The sequence below is a fragment of the Saccostrea cucullata genome, unplaced genomic scaffold (assembly GCF_032062105.1).
Source record: "Saccostrea cucullata isolate Sc308-1 unplaced genomic scaffold, CSIRO_AGI_Scuc_v1 ctg82, whole genome shotgun sequence".
Classification (NCBI taxonomy): domain Eukaryota; kingdom Metazoa; phylum Mollusca; class Bivalvia; order Ostreida; family Ostreidae; genus Saccostrea; species Saccostrea cuccullata.
Window position 1 is genome coordinate 24435 of NW_026928947.1, and position 22850 is coordinate 47284.

At 33.7% G+C, this 22850-nt stretch overlaps 2 protein-coding genes across 5 annotated transcripts; one reads left to right on the forward strand and one right to left on the reverse strand.

The window, feature by feature from the left end:
• Nucleotides 1-1684: 1684 nt before the first annotated feature.
• LOC134279362 (coiled-coil domain-containing protein 178-like) lies at nucleotides 1685-11051 on the reverse strand. Of its 4 annotated transcripts, none has more exons than XM_062761749.1 (21): nucleotides 10950-11051; nucleotides 9450-9578; nucleotides 9149-9211; nucleotides 8723-8920; nucleotides 8090-8257; nucleotides 7581-7799; nucleotides 7226-7376; nucleotides 7039-7108; nucleotides 6748-6890; nucleotides 6407-6560; nucleotides 6185-6280; nucleotides 5906-6042; nucleotides 5576-5759; nucleotides 5206-5337; nucleotides 4861-4953; nucleotides 3625-3738; nucleotides 3299-3444; nucleotides 2753-2838; nucleotides 2565-2638; nucleotides 2272-2421; nucleotides 1685-2150 (listed from the first exon to the last, which is right to left on the reverse strand). In XM_062761749.1, the coding sequence occupies exons 2-21, from the start codon at nucleotides 9541-9543 to the stop codon at nucleotides 1833-1835; spliced, it is 2790 nt and encodes a 929-aa protein (XP_062617733.1). In that variant the 5' UTR covers nucleotides 9544-9578; nucleotides 10950-11051; the 3' UTR covers nucleotides 1685-1832. The 4 variants fall into 4 exon arrangements, with proteins under 4 accessions (XP_062617733.1, XP_062617732.1, XP_062617735.1 ...); XM_062761748.1 differs by having other exon boundaries at nucleotides 10943-11040; XM_062761751.1 differs by having other exon boundaries at nucleotides 10955-11002.
• A 237-nt stretch (nucleotides 11052-11288) lies between these two features.
• On the forward strand, nucleotides 11289-22850 carry LOC134279364 (putative Polycomb group protein ASXL2). Its single transcript, XM_062761752.1, has 12 exons — nucleotides 11289-11452; nucleotides 13336-13418; nucleotides 14030-14138; nucleotides 14419-14518; nucleotides 15298-15543; nucleotides 15850-16025; nucleotides 16419-16532; nucleotides 16681-16790; nucleotides 17493-17566; nucleotides 18732-18808; nucleotides 18935-18966; nucleotides 19158-22850. The coding sequence occupies exons 1-12, from the start codon at nucleotides 11393-11395 to the stop codon at nucleotides 21247-21249; spliced, it is 3273 nt and encodes a 1090-aa protein (XP_062617736.1). The 5' UTR covers nucleotides 11289-11392; the 3' UTR covers nucleotides 21250-22850.

A 22850-nucleotide genomic window follows, 5' to 3' on the forward strand; every position in this document is an offset into this window, starting at 1 on the left:
GTTTAATGGTTGTCAGCATATAGATTCATGTCACAGTGATCAAGTATTGTGCATTTTGTTCCCACTCATTATTTATAACCTAGCTGTTTATAACCTATGATGTAAAAAGTAAAAAAAATTAGACTGAGGCAATAACCAATAAAAGTTATTATTTAAAGAAACTCGAAATAATGCAGAAAAGAGCATCATAAACAATACAGAAAATAAGAGTATTGACAACCTGACTCGGAGTACAGTACTCGTCAAAGAGAACATTAAGGCACAGGGTCTTGTCAGGAAATACTTATCTGTTTTTAATATATTTACCCCTACTATAAAAATATTTATCTTCTTTTAATATAGTTACCCCTACTACTAGGAAGATAAACAGCTAATAAATATTTCGTGACAAGCCCCTGTGATTAAGGCTGAATTGCGACGTGATCATGCTTTAAAAATCGAGATGCAGAATTTTCATTAAATTAGTTTTATAGTCTTAATCTTGCCAGTTGCTTACCATGTGAATTTTTTACCTCAGCACTAAATAACCAGTCAGCCCAACAACGTACACGTGCTTTGATCAAATTGATGTAAACACTTATTTTTGTTAAGTGTATATCGATCCCGATGCATATACTGAAAAGTTCTAGCTAATGGCCATAGACTGTTTCGGTTTTTAAAATGAATAATAAATCTATTGTGCAGGAAAAAGTAAAATTAAAATTTTAATTTAAATCTTTTAAACCTTGTAATAGATTGATTAATTAACAAAATATCTGAATTATAAAAAATAAATTATAAGGAAATTTTGAAAAATACAAGTTTAATTAAATGAATACTGTAAATGTATTATATTTAGCGTGTACGATATTTGGCGGAAATTGGATTTTGAACAAGTTAGCATGGATTTGATTTAGCGCAATATTTTAAATGTTCTTCTTTATAGGTATATGTGCCAGACATTTAGCGTTGTACGTACTTGAATTAGTGGATATTGCTTTCCGCCAAAAACGCTAAAAAGAATACACAGCCAAATGTTATATGTTTACAGTATACAAATGAAAAAAAGAAACAAAAAATACCTCACCTAGTAATAATAATACCAGTTCGGTTTATGGTGCAGTCATTTTAGGTTTACCATTAAAAAAAAGGCAAATACCAGGGATAAACAAACTGCATGTTGGTTTAGAAAACTGTTAAAGGCTCACATATAAATTAGCATAAGGCAAAAAAAAAAAGGTTTAGGCCCTCCCTCGTCTCTTGGTGCTTTTTAGTCATTTTAGGAAATTTTTACCATTAAAAAAGGGCATGAACTGTTTTGTTTACATTTTCTTATTGGTAATTTATTTTTAAGAAAAATATTTTTGCAAATGGTAAACTAAAAAACTGCAAAAATGTTGGTATAAACATCAAATCACCTTCCTCATCATTTTTTAGGTTTTGAAAACATGTTAAAGGCTTACATAAAAATTAGCATAACTGTGGTAAAACTACATGTTTATTAAATTTTCTTGAATGGAAATGCCAAAAAATGCATTTAATTGTCTGAATCACACAGTTGCCATCAAACAACCAGGGACATTTACATGTATACATCCTGATAATAGTCTCTTTAAACAGTTTATTTCATCATCTCTGCTTTCTTTTACACACAAGAAAGAATGTTGTATTACATGTATATTTATTAAATAATAGACTATTACAATAAAAACAAACAGTTTTATTGACAAACATAAACCATATAGTACTGGACATACATAAACAAAATCTTGAAAATAAGTCAACTTTCATAGTCAAAACAAGTATCACAGGCATCATACAGCAGAAATTCTATAAGTTTTGCACCCTACAGATCAGGCCAGGGCCATGGATTCCTGTCTAATTGGTGGGATAACAGGAAGTGACCCCATCTGTCTTTGTTGTTGTTGTTGCTGCTGTTTCTTTATGGCATCCCAGGCAATTTTACGAGCAGTCTTTCCATCCATTTGGGTCTCTAGAAATTCTGAGATTTTCTGTAATGCCGTATTCATCTCCTCCTGTAGTTCTATGACCTTGTCCGTGTTCTGCATTGACTCACTCTCCAATTTCCCAAGCTCTGATTGGTTGTACAGGCCTCGGTATTTGAAGTACTCCATCATGGCAGCATGCATTCTCTTCTGTAAGGATTGTAACTGCAAGAAAAAAGTAACACATGGTGATAAGGTAATATTTTTTAAACATTGTTACCTTTAAAATGTGATTTTAAACCCATTCAGTATTCAGCAACATTTTAGAAGTGTTTAGATCATATACCTGTCTGCAGTCCTTGATGGCAGCCTCTAGTTTGACTCTGTCATCAAAGTTATTGAGGAGTTTATCCTTCAGAGTGAGGTACTCGTTCTGAGCTTGTCTGTACTTGGAGGCTAATTCTTTATTGACAGCCAACTTATGTGCCATTTCAAGCTGTCAATAAATAAAATATATTTGAATTAAATAACAGACCAGCTAAATAAAAAAATAAATTCATTTAAAGCATACTCAAAGCATAATCTGTAACATCAATGTCTGACATTTTTTGACTGAATGGTGATTTAAATCAAAACTACCTCTGTTTTCTTTAGGAATTTTGCCCTCTCATCCTTGAATTTTCTGTGATTCTGTTCATTGATTTTGTATCTATCTGTAATGATACATGCAAGACCACATATAGATAAAGGGTATTCGGTATATTTTGGCTGAACTGTTCAAATCATAATTGATTCAATGTATAAGTGATTATGACAGAAGTATGTACCTAGAGACTGATTATAAGTGTTCCTCAGTCCCTCCTCTATCTTCTTAGCAGACTCCAACTGAAGAGTCAACTCCTCCAATACTTCTCTGTAATCAACAAAAAGAGTTACTCAATTCCTCAGTATTCTTTAAGTGTGATAAAAAGTAATTAGATGGCTGCATATGAATGTGTCAACTATGAATCTGTCTTTTTTCCTGTGTAAAAGAAGAATTGGAAAATCCATCCCTCTTTTTTTTTTTAAAGAACATCTGAACCCTTTCAACATTTTAATTTGAAAGATTTTGAGTCTATTGTGACAAAATGTGAGGAAACTTTCTTTATATGTTGATTTATTGGCCAATGTGCTTGAAAATAAAGATTAAAAAAAAATGATCTTATCCCTATCTACCTTTGAAGACTTTTGGACAAAAAGTATATAATTGCTTTGAGCAATGCTCTGTGCAAAGTTTGACCAATAGTTAAAGACATCCAAGAGATATCAAAAGTGCAAAATGTTTACAATGCAGATATCTAGAAATAGGCAAAAAAAAGATGATTTATACTGACGTTAATTCATCGATGGCCTTCTGGGTATTACTGGTCAGCCTCTCCATGGTTCCTGCCTCGCGGTCCCAGTCATCCATCTGTCTCTCCATCTGTTCCGTCTTCCACTCCATGTGATCCAGACGCTTGTCTAGGGCTAGCACATTTTCCTGTTGACAAAGATAAAACATTTACAATTTACAAATACTCTCAAAGAACTTGAATAGAAAGAAAGGATTAAGGTCAAAAGTGAAAAATTTGATAATCTGACAGTTAAAAGAAATAAAACGATTCGCTGAAATAAAATCCTCATCAAAGAAATATAAGATGTTTAAAAATGGTTGACAAACCTTGAGTTGCTTGTGATGAGGTTCAATGTTTCCCAGCTTCTCTTTAAATCTCTGTTTAGATTCTTCTTCCTGTTTCTCTGTCTCCTTTAGTTGATCTTGTAGGGTGGACTTTTTCTGTTTACAAAGGGAACAAAATGTTATAAATATCTGAATTTGGTGATAACCACAGTTATGATAAGGCTGTCTGAAGGCTTAAAATGCCTTAAAATATACATTCTATCTTGTGGTAGATTTTAATTTCAATATGTAATCCTTGTTTGAATTACAATCAATTTGACATCATAGTTTAATCAGGTATCAAAATAAAGCATTTTCGTGATGTCACATGGCTGTGTTGATCACGTGACGGATATTTATGATATTTCTAAATGTTGCACAAAAATCACTTCGGCACAAGTGCAAAACAAGAATATTGTGCAAAGTTTGTTACATAGATAAATTCAGCGCGATCTCTGGTACATAGAAAGTGCTGGGGGCAGGTTTAATTATTACTCATTAAGAAAATATTTTATGAGAAATTCAAATTACCACTATAAGAGGGGGTATTTTCCACTCTTTATCGCGATTTATACAAAAATGGATGAACTACACACAATCCCCCAGCAAAATTCAGTTAGAGGACATACTTCTCTTGTAGATTCACACAGAATATCTTCAATCTATGCATGTTTATCACTTGTGCCAGTCCAATATAAACAAGTTTGTTAAATTCTAACTCTGTCTACGGACGTGTAAGGGGAGCGTTTCACGCATAATTTTTCTCTTTTGTTTGAATATGTGCATATCGGACAAGCAAAAGGAATAGGAATATTTAAATTTCAAATATTCAACTTCATAACTGAACATTGGAGCTTAAAAACAATCCTAACAATTGAAATAATCAAAAAGGCCCCAAAATAAATCTACATGCGATGTACAAATTATGACACTTTCCCCGTCATGTTAGCTCAAGTATGCAGTGACTTGACGTCATGTTCTATTATGACGTCATATCAAGGTAGTTCAGAGAAGTTACTACAGTCTGCATTGTTTGATATTTTACGGACAGCCTTATTCTAGCTGCGACATAGATAAAATATCAAAATTTTATGCCTTTCATAATACAATTGAAAAAGGTCATATGACATCAATAAGGCTAGGGGATAGAAAACACAACTGTTGGATACAAATCATTCCCAACACAATAAATCAAGGAAGATCCTACATTTATGGTGAGGAATCTAACAAACAATTTACCTTTAGTCTATCTCGTTTAGCAGATCTCAATTTTTCTACTTTTGTCTTGACCTCATTCACCACATTGACAACATCATCAGCAACTTTCTTGGCCTGAAAAATATACAACATTTATATGCATAAAATAATGACCATCACAGTATACTTATTTACTCCAAGTCAGTCATTTAAAAAAAAAAAAAAAATTGAAAGCTTTACTACCTCTGATGACTAAAAGTTTATAATATTGAACCTACACTATTTATTGTATTTACAAGATGAAATAAAGATGACATTCGTGTAACCTAATGATGCTGTAAAAGTTTCATTGTATAAAGAAACATTTAATCTTTAATCATACTGTACCTTCTGATTTTTGACCTGTGTGTCAGTTTTGTATTTGGATAAATCAGTTGTGTCGTTAGAGATCCTGGCCACCAGGACAGTTCTGGTGTGAACCTCATCCTTGACCTGCCTTCTCAGTGTGTCTGCTGTACCCTGTTAAAACAAACCAAACTTTTTAAAAAAAATTTCCAGTAAATCTTGGATCCTTATCTGTACTTTTCCCCCTTGTTTCTTTACAACTAACGATCTTCAATATAAAAGTGTGGCAATAATTTAAATGAAGCTATGTAAGAATGTAGAAATTTAATGAGAAATTTTCTCCTCAATTTAAACAGAAGCAGATACATGTACATGTATTGATCAGTCTTGTGGTAGCACTCTCTCCCCCTACCTTCAAACTCTCTTCCATCTTGAATGCCTTTTCCTCCTCGGTCTGTAGCTGCTCTCGGATGGACTGGTTGATGGCCAGGACTTTGTTATATTCCTCCATTGTGACAGCCATCTGCTGACCTAGCTTCATCATCTCCTTCTTAATACGAGTGATGTTCTTCTCATCAGCCACCTTCTGTCTTTGACTGAAATCAGCAAGGGAAGTTTTATACTTAAACCATATGCAATTTTTTTTTAATGCTTCTCACTATATTTTTTTTAATTCAATTTTTCAACAACAAAAAAATGTTAGTGAATAGAAACCATTTTATTCTGTATAAATATTCCTTACCAATCAGAAATTTTGTCGTAAAAATCTTGAACTTCCATTTCAGCTTCTTGATTTTTCAACAATATTGTCCTCAGCTTGCCATCCTTGGCTTTCACTTTGTTTTCCAGATCTCGGATTCTGCTATCATTCTTCTGTTTCTGTTTATAATCATATGGTTTGAATTAAACAAATGCACCAATATTTAAACCCATTGCTAATCAGAAATGATGCCTATAATAGTTTCCTTTTCTAAGACCCCAAAAGCACAATGCTTCAACAAAAGTTAAAGGCATTTCATACCTTTGCCACAAGCTCCTGTTGTAGCTGAATGTTTTCATTTTCCAGCCTGTTATGTTCAAATTCAGCTTCAGCAATTTTGGTCTGGATTTCTCTCACCTACAGCAAAATGACACCATAAAAAAGAGTGAGCAAACCTTTTCTTACACTTAAGACACGAGTGAGAACAACGGTTCTCTCCTAACAACCAATACATGGGATAAGTTAATCAAGAATCATGTTTACTTTTGCGGCTTGCATTTCCTCGGCTACTTTGGCGTTCTCGTTCTTGACGTCCAGAACTTTAAGTTCCTCGTCATTATCCTTTAGCTGCTGCTGCATGTCGTTCACCTGGTGGATGTAGGCATTAAAGGTCATTTTAGCCTGGGAGTACTCCTCACTGAAATTAAAAAAATGACATTTTCAGTTACAGGTACAATATTATATACTTTTTCATAATTGAGAATAGCACTAAAATAAATTTTAAAAAATTTCTGAAGACAAATTAATCACAATTTCATTCAGTATTACAAGTGGTTTATAATTTTTTCATCCCACCAGACCTATAGTCTTGGCTTTTACCATACCTGATGGCAGACAGTGCATCCCTAACAGTGTCCAGTTCCTTCTTGATATGACCCCTCTCAGACTGGGCTTTCTTCTCTGCTTCTTGTGATTTGGACTTGGTCTTCTCCTGTCTCTCCTTGGTATTATCTAACTCTGTTGTTGTCTAAATTATAAAATGATACTGACTTAACTTAAGTTTTACTCAGAAAAGAAAATATTTTTTAGTATTAAAGAAGTCTGAACTAATAAATCTGTGAATTCATATATATGTATACCACACCTCCAAGAATGTACTGCAGTACTGTACTTACTGAGGATTGTGCATTTTTTATTTTCTCCATGGCAAGCTTTTCCAATTCTAACTTTTCTTCTACTAAAGGTCTAGAAGGAAAGATGCATTAAGATTTTACTCAGTTTTTATATCTTAAATGTATGGTATATTGTACTAGAATATTCAAAACTAGCCATTTCACTGTTATAATCATAGCATTTACTTACATATGCTTTTTCACAAAAGCAATGTCATCTTTTAGTCTTTTATTAAGCAGTTCTGCAGCACTTGTTTTGTTTTTAACTCTCTGTTCATTTCTGCCTCCATAATTACAATGCCAGGTGAGTTCATTCAAATCCATAATACAAGCTTCATGCTCTGAAAAAAAGTAATAATGCATGTAATTGGAATTTATTCTCATCAGAATCTCAAACTGTTTTATGTTGGATGAAAACATGTACAACAAAAAGACTTGTTATCATATAACATATATATGTATATAACTGTCAGTTTTTGATTAATGTTACTTATAAGCGCAGTACTTTAAAGAAAATGAATCCTGTGGAAGTTAATTCTAATTACCTCTTTGAACAATAGCGGGAAGTTCTGTCATCCTACGCAGACAGAGATTGTCGATTTTATTACTGAGCCGCTCTACTCTCTCCTCCTCGTTCCTAAGGAATTTTTCCGTTTCTATTTTGTCATTTTCTAGTCGAGCTAGCAGCGTTATCACTTCCTCAATCACATCTTCAGCACCAAGATAGGGAATCTCCAATCCTCCTTCTGGTTTTTCTTCTGTGTCTAATAAAAGTATGGCAATAAACTAAAACAGTACACTCTGAAAAAATCCTGACTTTTAGCACTTGAATGTACTTAAACTAATAAAGGGTGTATCACTATGTGCTGTTAAATGTGTACTATTCAGAGTTGAACCATTTTAAAAATATTCTCTATTATACAAATATTTCTACCTGTAATGTAACAATTAGATAATGCAGACGAAGATACATGCTTTCTCTATATTTGAAAGCAATGCCTCATAAATAAGACAACACAGCCTTAAAGTTTTTTACTGACTGTACTTTCCTTACCCTTGACAGCTCCCACTCCATGAATGGACAGAGGAGTAGAGGGAAGACTCGATCGATCGGTGGATCCAGACTTACGAGATAATGCACTCGTACCACGCTTGTCTCCACTTCCCTTCCTCACATCATCCTCTGACGACTTGGAAAACCTTAGCTGTTTTTTGCTGCCCACTGAAATACAAAAATACCTTTAATTTGGAATTTTCTTTAAACAGTGAAAGCTGTCTAATCCAATATACACTTGGGTGAAAAGTTGTTTTAGAAAAAACAGGATTTTTGATTGTACAGAAGAATTTAAAGTGGGGATGAAAATATAGGTTAAAATTTACAATGAAACAGATTGCACAGATGCCAGCTTTGAAAAGTTTTACTTTAATTTTTATGTAAAATCATTTTGTATAGACTATGCAATTCTGGATTTAGTCTGCAATGTAAGAGCTACAATATTGTAAACAAATGTATTTTGTTAAACTTTGAAATAAACATATTCAGTGAAACATTTTCTGCAATAAATAATGCATTCCTGTTTTCTTCTTCATTTTAATGTCTAAAAAGATAAAAATAGTTTTAAACAAGCAAATAAATTTTCAAAATTAAGACAAAACCAAAATATATTGAATATGCTACAAAATATACCTGGTCTCATTGGTAGAACTTGCTCTTTACATTCTTCCTCTCGCTCTTTGAACCATTCCTCAATGATTCCCTGAATCAATTCCAAGTGAGAGACTGCCTTGTTCACGCATGGTGTTGTGTTGTTTGTTAATTCACAACTTTTCCTCCTGAAAATCTGTGGTATCTTGGGCCAGTCTTGTGGCAATGGGTAGACTTTATCTGAATACAAAATTGTCAGTTCTTCAAACTGAGCATTTAAAAATTATCTGATGTCTACTGTCCTAGGAACTCACTGACACATTTAATGACTAGAATTGGGGTGCCAGATAATTTACATCACAAATAAAAATTCATGAATGCATAACTTATTCAGTAAAGCTAAATGATAAGTGTATTACATGCATTTTATAAATTCTAAAGACTTTTTGATTTCTGTAAAACACATACCTTGGATTTCTTCTGCTTCATTATCTGGTTCATCCAGCTCAGTTGTATTTAGGTATTCTGCATCTACAAGGTTAAAGGTGTTTTAAATGTTAATTTTTTTTCTGGAAAAAAAAATACCGGTAATTTTCCGCATTTTAAAGTTTTTTAGTTAAACATACTAATTAATACGGAAGTCAATGAAGATGAATGTTGCTTCAAAATAACTGTATCTGGAATGTAAAATCCCAGTTTGCTATAAGAATTAATTCATTATAAGCTAACTTGTTGGCTTATGATCAGTGTATCTGTAATATTTTCTTACTTTGAGAGAGATGCTCTTCTGAACCTCCTTTAGGGAAATCTTCAGTATTGGACCTCTCAATATCCTCAACACGTACAACTTTTACAGTTGACATATTTGACAGGAATAATCCAAGTTATTGCTTACCACCTGTAATAATTTCAGAGAAAAAAGTTATTAGTGCAATCACCACATACTGTATGTGTACATAAATTGATGTATTTAAAATCTAGCACAAATTTAACACAAATACTTGGTGTAGGGACGTTTGCATAATCATGAATTAGCGCTACTCCTTTCTGTGTTCATCCTCACATGCCAGGGGTCCTGAGTCAACGTTGCTGTATTTCATTCAATATCCATGGGCTTGCTTCTCTTACTGAGAAGCATTAATCAAATTAAAGCTTTCAAAAATAGTCAGATAAGGATTCAGCTGGCACCTAAAATGCACATGTTACAAGTTGTTTATCATAGAATGGCTTAATGTAATTGCTTGAGAGATAAGAAAAACAATCAAGTTTTGCAAATTTTCCGAAAGATGTTTCTAAAATCAGCCCACAAATATTGAATGAAATATGCCAGGGGTAATTAACGGCAACATGTTGACTTAGGACCCCTGGCTTGCAAGGATGTTCTGTGTGGTGTATTTATAGCGAGCGCAGCGAGCTCAATAGACTAACGTGTAAGAACAGAGGAAATTTGGATTGAAATCTGTACATACGTCAGGCAAATTTTTCTCCGAAACATTCCCAGAATTCCTTTACTACCCAATGTCCTTTGCGCGAACAAATAAATAATAACGTAAAGCATAAAAGGCTTTCATTTTGTAGAAATCTCTCGAAGAAACAAAAAATAAATCTGCAATGTTTTTCAACCAAAATTGCACAAGGTCTTTAGTTTCAAATTTCAATCAGATGCTCGGCTGTCTCCGTAAGCTCCGACGAGCTCCGTGACGTCGTTTGACGTCACAGCTAGTCGAGATGTCTCGTGCGGTTTGATGTTTGAAGTGGTTGATCAATTTTTCAAGTGTTTTTGATGGTACAACTATGCTCACCCCAACGGTCACGCCGTAAAACATATTAAAGAATCCCGAGCGGTTTTCATGAATTAGCTCATCGCTATCCACACCAAAGCTGCTAAAATATGAAGCCCACTATAATAAGTACACATACAGTAATTACATGTAACTATTGTCCACAAAATAAGATTCTTGCAGCCACTATTTGTTTTTGGTGTGGACATCATGTAATCTAATCTTAAAAGTAACAAGTGTAACATAACATAAATAAATGATGTTTTATGATATGTAGCTTATTTCTTTGCCAATAAGAAATGACACTCCAGGTCTGACAACAAAAAGCTACAGCATCATGAGTATGACGCCATCATATCATAAAATATGCTATTAAAAGGGTTTTTATTTTTAAAATATTTTATCCATGCACAACTGTACTTGGGTAAATACAAAAGATATATATGGACTGTCATTTTGAATTAAAATACATTTCTTTTACCACGTACTTTACATTATTTCCAAACTAAAAATTCATTAATTTCATTGTTTATGCCATCTTGTCCTCCATATTTTAGTTTCCAAGCAGTTTTAGTATCGTTGAATTTCATTGGACTGCTGCTAAAAATGGAGTACAGTTGCGAGAGAGAAAATAGGTGATTATTCCAGAATGTAGATAAATGATTGAAAAAAGCTACATGGATTGGATGTCAGTTAAAATGATTTTAAAATTTTTCTTTTTTAAAAATAAAAACAAAACGATGATAAAATATTTCTGTATTTCTGTGATTTAATCATCAAAGTATTTTTCATATTTCGAACATTCCGTTTTTATCCGGTTATGACTGTCTCGTTCTGAACGATTAATTTCCAAAATGGCGCTTGATGTTGATAAAAAAAATCTTTTGTACTGAATGTTTATAAATTTGATAAATATGAAATCTCTTAAATAATGCAGACAGATAAGCAAGTAAAGAAGAAGTCAAGAACATGGGCTGAAGCAGCTAAACTTGTAAGATGAAAATCCCCCATATATTGATTACATTAGGCGTATGCCAATTTTTTTAATGTCAGGTGGATGAATGCTATAATTGGTCAATGTAGGTGCGTGGTGGATGTGCCAGTTAGTCAAATCATAATTATGCATAATTCTCATGTTATCGAAAAATTTAGATATATGCATGATATTGATTTTGTGCATCGCTTCAGTAATTTGGTTTGCAATGATACTTGTTTATCATTGGTAGGAAGAAATTATTGTTCCTGGACAAAAATGAAATATTTTGTATTGCATACACATTTTGCATGAAGTAATATATAAATTCAAAGGACAATGATGAAAATATGTCGTAATCAAATCATCATATCAATGGTACTACTAATGAAGATTTAATTTGTGTCACTTCTTTTGTAATTTGCCAAATTGTATCTTCTAATAAATATGTTGGATAATGCAACCATTATAGCAAGGGTGACTCTGATTTATTTTGTACATTTAAATTTGACAGTGTTTTATTTTGTTTTTCCTCAAACAAAAAAAAAATGTCAAAATTTTTGTTCAATTTCTTGTGGTCAAATGACTTAAAGCTCAAGATTAAGCGAGCTTAATAGACTGGCGTGTAAGAACAGGGGAAATTTGGAATGAAATCTGTACATACGTCAGGCAAATTTTCCTGTGCAACATTCCAAGAATCCCTTCGCTCCCAAGGTTCAATGTGAATTTATTTTCAAACATACAAAAGACCAAGAATAATTGTTCTATACCAAGATATGTTTACTTTTCTTTATTTCCACAAAGCTTAAACTTAACAAAAAATATTTTCATCTACTCTACACCTTATTTTATTATTAAAATATTGCACCAGACTTGTAGTCTTGTTTAACCAGGTGCTTAGCTGTCTCTGTAAATTCTGACGTTATGTGACGTCACAGTCTACACTTTGTCTCGTGCGGATTGACATTCAACTGTAAGCTGTGTATAGGACTGCGCTCGCCCCAATGGTCACACCGTAAAACATATTAATAAATTGATAATCCATACCCTATAAATAACTACTCATTAAACATTACTGTAATCATTTGAATCAGATTTTTTTTAAGTAAGTGTTTATCTTAGTTGTTGTTAGGCCATCCTTAAAAATATTTTATTTTGCGGTAACGCGCCTCATCATTTTAGGCGTGGGTAGGTAGGTAGGCTTATTTTTTTTTTTTGGAGACAAAAAGTCAGAATTAAATTTTGATTATATAGAGGTATTAACTATGTCTTAGATTTCACTTTAACTTACTTATCAAACAAGAGAATTAAGGCATTTGTCTTGAATCCAATCTTTTATTGTTCAAATATCAGAACACATCAGTTCTTTTTTAAAAACGGCGTCTACAAGTGCACACCGTAAAAATGTAATAGGATAAAATTAAAAATGGATATGTAAAAAAAAAAAAAAAAATTTGAACCTATAAAAAAAATCCAGTAGGGTGGATTTTGGTGAGTCGGTCGCAAAAAAACAATTTTTTAAGGATGGCCTTATGGTATGAAAATTTGGTGAAGGTTTGCAGGTTGTGCCACACGGCATAGCATTCCTTTATTTCATTTTTAGGCAGGCAGCAATGTGGACAGAAAGTGTGATCTTTAGATCTGTAACCGCCCCCCCCCCCCCTTCCGCTGTCCATTGTATTGAAAATTTATTGGTTAATCCAAAGTATGTCTTTCTCAGGCAGATGAAAACTTTGTTATAGTTCAGTTAGCAATCTCTCTCATTTTACATATACTTCACTTAAACCTGATAGTCCATTTATGATCTTGAGGGAAAAGTTTTCAATTGTTTGAAGTACAAAATTTGCCTCAATCAACATGGACACAGACATTTAAAGTATGCTGTATATGTATAATTTCAGGTCTTGGAGAAATATAAACAGACACCTATGAGCCATAAGGCAATACTAAAATCAATTCAAGAAGACAATTTAAAAGATATAAGGTAAATTTTCAAAGAGTTCTTATGAGGTTTGTATTCTCAGAGTACAAGAATTTGGATATTTTACTAAAATTACATGAAACTTGTGTATTTAACATGAAAATGCTATTTTTGCCTAGATTATCCAAATTCCAAGCTGCAACAAAGTATCTAGGTATAATAAGTAAAAGTATATGATAAAGTATACATCATCAGATTTCGAAGGAGCTATTGATATTGTGACTGTGTCCATCTATCCTGCTGTTTGATAAGAGTCTGTATTCAGATTGCTACTTGGATACTACTCCTGCGGTTTTAATTTAATTTCTGTAAGCTGATAACAGGCATGTATATACATAAAGGCTATTTCAGCGTAAATAATTTTAGCTTAATGAAAACATAGCAGTCGCACATCAGTCATACTACATGTACTTCTTCTGGGTGGAATTAGTTAAAATACAACTGTTTTCTTAGATTTCTTTTACTACTTCAAGTTGTTTGACTGACTGTCTTATCAGAAACCTCTAGTTTATTACAACTTTTAATTTCTCGTTATGCTCTTTGGGAGGGACAACAAATTAAAATATGTGAAAAAGTGAATTACTGGTGTTAATACATAGATTCTTACATTACAGTGGTTCCGTTCCTTTAGCTTGCCTTAATTCCTGTTTACATGCCTATTCCCGCGGTAAGGAGGCTGTATTTTACAAAGTTGAAGGAAGATCTGGTGTGTATGGATTAATGGTATGTACATGACCATGAAGATTACTTTTAAAATTAATTTCTATTGATTGCCAGAAAAATGCTTTATTTTCTACAAAATATATATAGTATTGAGAAAAGTCAGTTTTAAACTAGCATAAAAAGGACAGTCTGTAAAATTATGTTCTATATTTCTATTAACATGCATATGAAATTTTGATTTATAAAACTTTATACACTGTACATTGATTGCTTTTAAATTGAAATATACACTTATTGGTACATGTAATGTTATAAAAAAATGTATTGTTACTCTTAACAGAGCGATAGGCCAGCTGGCTCAAGTGTACAAGAGGTTACAGAGGATATAGGAGAAGAAAGTGACAAGGAAAAACCTTTTAAGGAAAGAAGAAAGGAAAATGGTAAATGCCCAGGAGGTTAAATTACTCATTTTAAAATAAAGACAAATATTCATCAGGATTAAGAGACATTATTAGTTTTTAGAAAAAATAAGATTGATCAACTCTTTCTTAAAAAACAGCTATTTTCATTTAGAAATATGCACCACAATTAAGGCCATATAAAATTGAAATCCTGGTTCTCAGGCCCGCGCGCATCCGTTTTGAGGTAGCCGCATTGCCGATTTTATTGTATTTTTGATAAAATAAAAAGTTGGTATTGTGGAGACCAATCCGGGAAAAAAAATTTCGACCTCATTTGTTTCGTAGTTTAGTATTCAAATAACACTTCCGGTAGCTATTTGCAATGAGATTTTGGCTACTTCGTTTGAAAATACATTCGAGGACATTACCTACGATGTTTAAACGCTGTTAAGCAATGGATAAAGCAGAAATTTTGACCAGAAATGAAAAGTATATCTGTGATTAAAAAAATTATCTTTATGTTAAAGAAAATTCGAAAATTAAAATTAAAAAAAATACCTCCTTCATCTACTTTATTGCCAATAAAATGATAAATAAAATGCCGCCCTCCCGCATCTGTTTTGGAGAAAATTGGCCTGAGAACCAGTTAATTAAATTTAGATAGCCTAAATAAAATGTTGAATACCAAATACACATAAAATTAATATGCATGACTAGCTAATGGCTGCCATCATTTCTTCTTCTTTATGACATCACTGTGGCTATCCAGTTACGAATAAACCATTACATGTATCTAATGTTCATTCTTTTTCTCTCAGTGATGTATGTAAAGCTACCAAAAGGCTCCAAGACAATACCCCAGACTGAATCGGATGAAGAGGAGATACTATCAGTAGTGGACGAAAAAGACCAGAGCAGTTCAGCCATGTCTTCTGAGACCCTGGACAACGGAACAAACTCCTCGACGGAGAGCACATCTCTCAGGAGGAGCATGAGGCAACAGAAAAAGAAGAGACCTGACTTCCCCAGGATTATCATTAAACCTATACCACCTCCTAAAGAAGGTAAAACAAACTAATTTATAAATTATTTCATGACTAATGTTACAATAACATAACATAACATAAGCTAAGTGGACACTAACCACAGGGGTACATGAAATAACGGACAATCCCAAGATGTAAAATATAGCAGTGAAATAGTTATAAAAATCACTGGTGGTTAAACAAAATGTTAACTTTTTATAAAATGTACAAATGAGCTTTTAGAAGCTTATTTGCAACATTCTTTCATTTTTTACTTTGCAGAAATGTTTAATCCATGTCTTTTTAATGTTAAAATAAAGCAATACCAAACTTAATTTTTGGCAGATGAAAAGGCAAAGGAAACAACAAAGGTGACTTTTACAAGGGTAGAAAATGGTGTGAACCACAGTTCTGATGACAACCAGAGTGACTCGTCTGAGAGATCTCCAGGATTGTCAGGCTTCCAGAAAACTCAAACCATGAGGGAAATGTTAGCTGGTATCCCCGGCATAAGTATGAAGGTACACAAGTGACACTCGGAATTGTGTTGTGATTTTGCTAAAATACATGTATCTGCCTTAAAAGGTCTATGTTATCATTGTTTTGAATTATGTATCTGTTCAAGTGTGATTTTAACCAATGACTGTTATTTTTATGTCCCTTTTCTCTTGAAAAAAAACGAAAACTGCAACCCAACTAATGGTTATGTAGACAACATTTAAGAAATGTTTGCATGATTATTTTTAAAAAATGCCAGAGCACTTTTGAAAATTGTAAAATTTAAGTCTGTTGGACAGTATTCAGACATCTTACTAGGGATGATTGTCGAGGCCTGTGAGTCTCATGCATACTTTATGCAGTAAGTTTTAATGAATGAATTAATTTATAGATGCATTTCATTTTTTCTTCACTAGCCAAGAAAAAGTAGAAACAGAAAGCTTAGTCATGCAGCACAGATTGCCCAAACCAAGGAGGGGTGTATAGATCTGGAGACTCCTGACTCCATTCTGGTCAACACCAACCTTCGGGTACGAGGATTTTTGATTCTTGGTGTATTTGAGTTTTTAAAAAGTGAGATATACAAGCACTTGTTCTTTGTATATAGGCTCTATTTGATACCTCCACGTTTAATGTGTTATCAGTACATTACCATCAGATGTGTCTATCTGTTTGCAGGCTCTGTTTGGTAGATCTACTTTTAATCTGTTACCTGTACATTACCAGTACAAACTTCTTCAACTCCTTCCAGAATGTGACAGAATTCTGGAAACGGAAAGCAAATTCAGGTGGGTTTCAAGCATTAAGAATATTGTGGAATGGAAAATAAATCAAAGGCCATATAAATTTCTTCCAAGTTTCAGAAATTCAGAGTTGGGTAATTCATGAAGTATGTCCAGTATGGCTCCAGGGCCATAAATACTTAGATGATACTTTTGATTTCATTTTCACCTTTACAAAAGGATTTTATTGTGGAAAATTGAGAGTTCAAAAGTGAGCTCACCAAAGTTTTATGGCTAAGAAGTCAGGCCTCAACTTTTAAATTTGAAATGAATTAAATCAGTTGATACAGTTACTGACAACTACTTTACTTCACTTGTTCAAACCGTGCTCCTGGGGGCTAGATGTTGCCATAACAAGGGATCAAATTTTTACATCAGACTAAATTAGAAAAAAAATTCTCAAGACCTGAACCTTGTAGCAAGTCAGGTGTAAATTTCTGTACACGAGCTTGAGGTTAAATAATGTGACATCAATTTGATTAGTTTCTCTTTTACAAAGTGCAAACAAAGTCACTATGTGTTGAAGTTTGTATTAGTCTTATTAGCATTGCGTTTGAAATGAAATATTTTAAAAATTAACTAAACGAGACCAAACATTAGTCTGGATTGGTCAGACATGCCCTAATGTTTAGCCTTGAATGTCTTGTTATCAAACTCTTCCCAGTGTTCTTAAAGTTAGCTTATTCATTGTTATTGTGTTTGTTTTAGGATGAGCACAACTGCTTTTAACAATGAATTCTTCAATAAGGCTTGTGAAGAATGGAGGGAGAGGTTATCAGAAGGTTTGTACACTTATACTAGGAATCAGTTATGTTTTACTGGAACAGTTTTCATCAAAGTGTTTTTTGGGGAAACTGAAATGTTATTTATTGGGGATCTTTACCTGTATATATACTGACACGCAAAAGAAACGCAACTAGCAGTAATCTACAAATGTTTGATTTTTTATCTCAATGATTTTCAAATGCGAATAAAGTAAGTCTTAACTCACTTTTCAGAACATCATAGATTTGATAAAAATCATAAATGTTTATCTGTTTACTTTACTAAGTAAAATATGATGACTGTTAAAACACCCCCCTCCCAGCCATTCAAGTTAAACGCACTAGACTGCCCTAAACAACAATTGCAGTTTAATTTCTACGATACAATAGTTTAATTAATATCGAGATCTGAGCGAGGGAATTATCCTTTGGCATTTTTAAATGCCCGTGTTTCAGATGATTAGGTCGAATTTTCTCTAATTTAGAGCAGCGTGGCGACCCTTGGACTTCGGGTACAAAAATGTCCTTAATGTATATGATACGTAAGACCCTGTTGAGGCATAATGTAGTGAAATTTCGCATCAGCAACTCTCCATCACTTGTACATTGAAATTTTCCAGCTAGAGCAATGGAATTGCGTACACAAGCCATTTTCAAGTAGCCTTAGCATCGTTACGGGAAATGAAAGGAGAGTTTATTTTTTGAAATATTGCTGCATTACTTATGATGAACAGTAAAAAAACCTTAAAACTCCATAATATTGCCAAATGTTTTGTTAAACATGCAATTTTTGATTTCTGTTAAGCAGACTCAAAATTTACTTCCGGTTATGGTATGGAAATTGTTCAACCGTTAAATTACCGATGTTTACCAAATTGAAGATATTCATAATTTTAAGATACAAAATTTTTCACTTTACATATTTTTTCTCCATAAAGTCGGGTGTTGCGTTTCTTTTGCGTGTCAGTATATGTGTACTTGTCACTTATCTAACTTTTTATTGTAAGATCTGTAAAAACACATTGACACCCCAGTAATAAACTAAGAGCAATGCCCTAGATTTCATATGCTATTAAAGAACCCCTGCAAGACCACAAAATATGCCAAATTGTCCAGTTGAACCAAGTTTTCCAAACACTTTCAATTTTAAGGTAATCAAATAAGAATTATTTTCTTTTCTTAGGTGAATTTACTCCAGAAAATCAATTACGATTGAAACAAGATGAAGAAAAGGAACAAACAAAACTAGATCCTTGGAAGGTGAGTCATAATTTAGTAATCAATTTATGATTTGTTTCATTCTGAAAAAATGGCACAAGACTGAATAAATGAAGATCAATTCTGACAATGTTATTCATTTAATAAATGACCATTATGATTTTTCAGGCCAAGCACTTTGAACCAGTGTGGGGAAAGAGGTAAATAAAAAAAATCATTTTTATTTCTGTGAGAGTCATTTGAGTTTTAGTTATGGAACAAACTCATGCACTATTAAAATTTGGTTTATTTAAATTGTAAAATGAATTGATAAAACTGGATACCTGAAATTGTATAATTTCTCTTTCAAATTTCCTAAGCAGCTTTCTTACAATATTTTCTTTGAAAACAGGTTCAGTGGTCAGGCTGTCCCAAAGGCTGATATTCCATCTCCCCCTCCCCAACCTCCTATCCCCAAAATGAAAATCAAGCCAGCACTGAAAAAATCCACAACAAAGGTGTCTACATTAATCAAACAGGAGAAGATATCACAGACTGTGTCACAACCTGTGGTTAACAGTACATATGTTAGTGAAACTTCATCTCAAAGTGGACTCTTGTTGAAAATTTCTCATGATAAATCCGAATTTGTGATGAGTCGCAGTGACAAAAGTGTGATGCGTCATCAAACATTGAAAAGATCTCTATCGGGTGATATTAAGAATGAGGATGGAGGTGAGAGTCCCTCAAAGAAAAACCGTGTAACCCCAGTACACTCTCCTCTGAAGACTGTTATTCAAGTGTGTACAGCAAATCAGATGGCAAAAATCACCAGGCCTGTGACAATAGATACCAGTCCAGGTGTGAACCAGCCAAAACAAGTCTCCCTCTTAAGCACGGCTACCTCACCTGTTCTTTCACAGATGCAACAAACTATTTACTCCGCTCCGAGATCCCAAACACACATTTCTCCCCCCAAAACATCCCAAGATATGTCATCCCAAACTAGAACTCTCGCACAAATCAAAGTCCAGACAAATGCAGTGAGAGGTGCACCTGTACAAATCGAGAGACAGACTAGAACTCTTGCCCAAATAAAAGCTGAGACCAGAGCTAAAATTCAGATGAGAAATCAAGGAAAACCACAAGAAGTAAATGCTCCCACAACTGTGAAAAAATTGACATTCCCAAGTGCAACAGTGGCAAGACAGGTCCCTAACATCCTTCATGGCCGACAGCGAAGTATCCCCAGCAAGGCACCGTCTTCTCCTCCCAATCCCAATGTTCCTGAACCTCCCGAGGAAACAAAAGACGGGATCAAATTGAAAAGATCTTTACAGATTTGTAAAGATGTGATAAAGAAAACAGGAGGACTCTCATATCAAGTCAATGCAGATGGCAAAGTTAAAATCAATACTCCTGTGTCCACTACAGAACCTGTTGCTATTTTAAAACAAGATCCAAAGCCACCAGCCCCTGCATTGTTGACTCAGAGTGCAAAAAGTGCCTCAAAAGTTGTATTTGCCAACCCTCCTGCTTCTGAAAATATGACAACTCTTCCTTCAATCTCTGGTATTCTCCCAGTTTCCTCCAGTTTACAGACTTTGGCTTCTAGTAATTCAGAAGCATCAGAACAGTTTGTTGTGCGTGTGACGAAACCCCCGACTACATTACAGCCCCAGCTAACAACAGCTAGGGTGGTAACGGTTCCAGGATCAAATGCCAAATTTCTTATTCCCTCTGGAATTCCAACCACAGCAGTTGGTAATTCTAGTATTGTACAGATTTTGAACTCTGCTCCTGGAAGCAATTTAGTGACTATGCAATCACTTCAGCCCTCAAGAGCCTCCAGTGCTCCTCCCCAGAATGAAATTAACCCAGCAAGTGTTCAAGTACAAGCTGTATCCAGATCAGCTAGTGTGGGATTAAGTAGTAACAGAGTAGAAGCCGGCTCTTCTCAGCAGCATCTCCATTACTTGCTGCAACAACAACACCAGAATCAGCAAAGGCAGAAGATTGTCCGAGTCCAACAACCAATGTCTGGTGAGCCCAGCACTTCTCAGTCAAAAGTTGCAGACTCCTCAACAACCCCTGAGGCCAGCAGTACAGAGGGTAACTCAGTCATGGTTCAACAAACACCAGTAACTGCTGCTCCTGAATCATCATCTGCTAAACCCCCACAAGCACCTGCAGCAACAGTGTCAAGGGTCATTGTCAGTAGCGCGAGTCAACTGGTCAGTCAGATGAAAAAGGAGGCACAACTGGGGAAAACTTTGACCAACCAGGCCTCAGTTGTCACAGTTCCTTCATCAACAGGAAACGGCACAACGAAAATTGTTCTGCCTACTGCAATCTTGACCAGTGCTTTGGCAGGGGGTGAAAATGCTAGCTGTGCTTGTAGTTTGAAAGCAATGATCATGTGTAAGAAATGTGGGGCATTTTGTCACCATGACTGCATTGGACCTTCTAAACTCTGTGTGACTTGTCTGATAACAACCTCATAGTGTGACTGAATGAAGCAGAAATGGTGAATATGATGCCAAACTTATGGGAGAGATGATTTTGTTTGTTTATTTTTTTTTTTTTTCACAAGGGATTTATCTGTGGATAAACATATAGTTCTATCAATCATTTTTCAGAAAAAGGTATCTAAACAGGGTGTCTTTTTACTGATATACTGTGAATCACTTTTCATTCGTGAGAATTTTTTTTACATAATTACCAGTGATTGTTTGCTCGTGAAAATTCTATTGCGGTCTATATTCCCATTATGAAAGATTATATTCAGCAATAACCAAAATTTGTGAAAAGTCTAATTCATAAATATCAAATGATAATCTCACAAAAATAAGATTGCACAAATATTGGTGATCCTTAGTAACTTTTCTAATAGATAAGTATGGCTCTCAAGGTCCTTGCTTTGAAATGATCAAAGTGATCTATTTCAAATTACCCTTAATCCAAAATTTATATGTATAACCATGACAAAAGACACTGTCATATTGAAATGCACAACTACTTCAACATTCACATAAAGTTTTCACATAAAAGTTTTTTAACTGAATCGAAAAAAAGTGTGTAAAGAAGTATGCAGCCTACATATCATCAGATTTTTTTCAACAAAAAATGTATACATTACTAGGAGTTTCAAGCAGATATCAAATGATGAAAATCTTTTTGATTCCTAGAAAAATTTGACAAAAACATAGTTTAAGCAGGCATTTTCTCATTTTTTTAAGGAGATGTTCTGCATTGCAAAAAGGTTTAGTCATTGGAGGTTGTAAATTGTACACAGAATAAGTCAATTAAATTCAAAGCTATATTGTGTATGTCCACAAAGTAGATATGCATATATTTTTAAACAAATTTTATTCACATTAGACTTATTATTTTAATTTTAAGGGAGGGGGGTGGTCTTGTGAAAGAAGGTTTTAATGCAAGTAATTTGGTATTGCAGAATGGAGTGAAATCATTTTAAATGAAGTTAAGTCATTAGAAAAAGGAACATGGTATATTTTGAATCTCATACAATATAATTTATTGAATGACAAGGTTTTATTGAAAGGGAAATTCAGAATTGTGGTAAAGTGTGTAAGACATTTTATATATACTACACTGTAGTAGTTTTATGGAATGATGAGCATCATTTTTGCGAAATGAGTCTTTGTCTTTTTCTGGCATTCTGTTCATATTGACCCTGTAAGATGAAAAAACACTGATCATGTTTCATGAAGATAATAGTCTATGTAAATATACTTCATGTGCAAGTACATGTACTAATATGCACTATTTATTTAACATTCATTCCACAGTTCTTTTGTAGAGAATAAAATATTTTAAATAAACTCTTTAAAAAAAAAACATCATGCAAATGAGTATCAATGGTACAAATTATTCTGTTCCACAATGCAATGAATATTTTTACGAAAGTCATTAAACAAAATAAGATGTTAAAATTATTTTGCAACGAGATGTTGTGAGACTGAATTGTTTGATCGAGGACTGTATTGATAACAGTTTCTGCTTGTGTGGTGGTCAAAGTGATGAATGATGTTTTAATTGTGAGAAATGTGTACTACTGAATATATTAAAAAGTTTTAAGCTA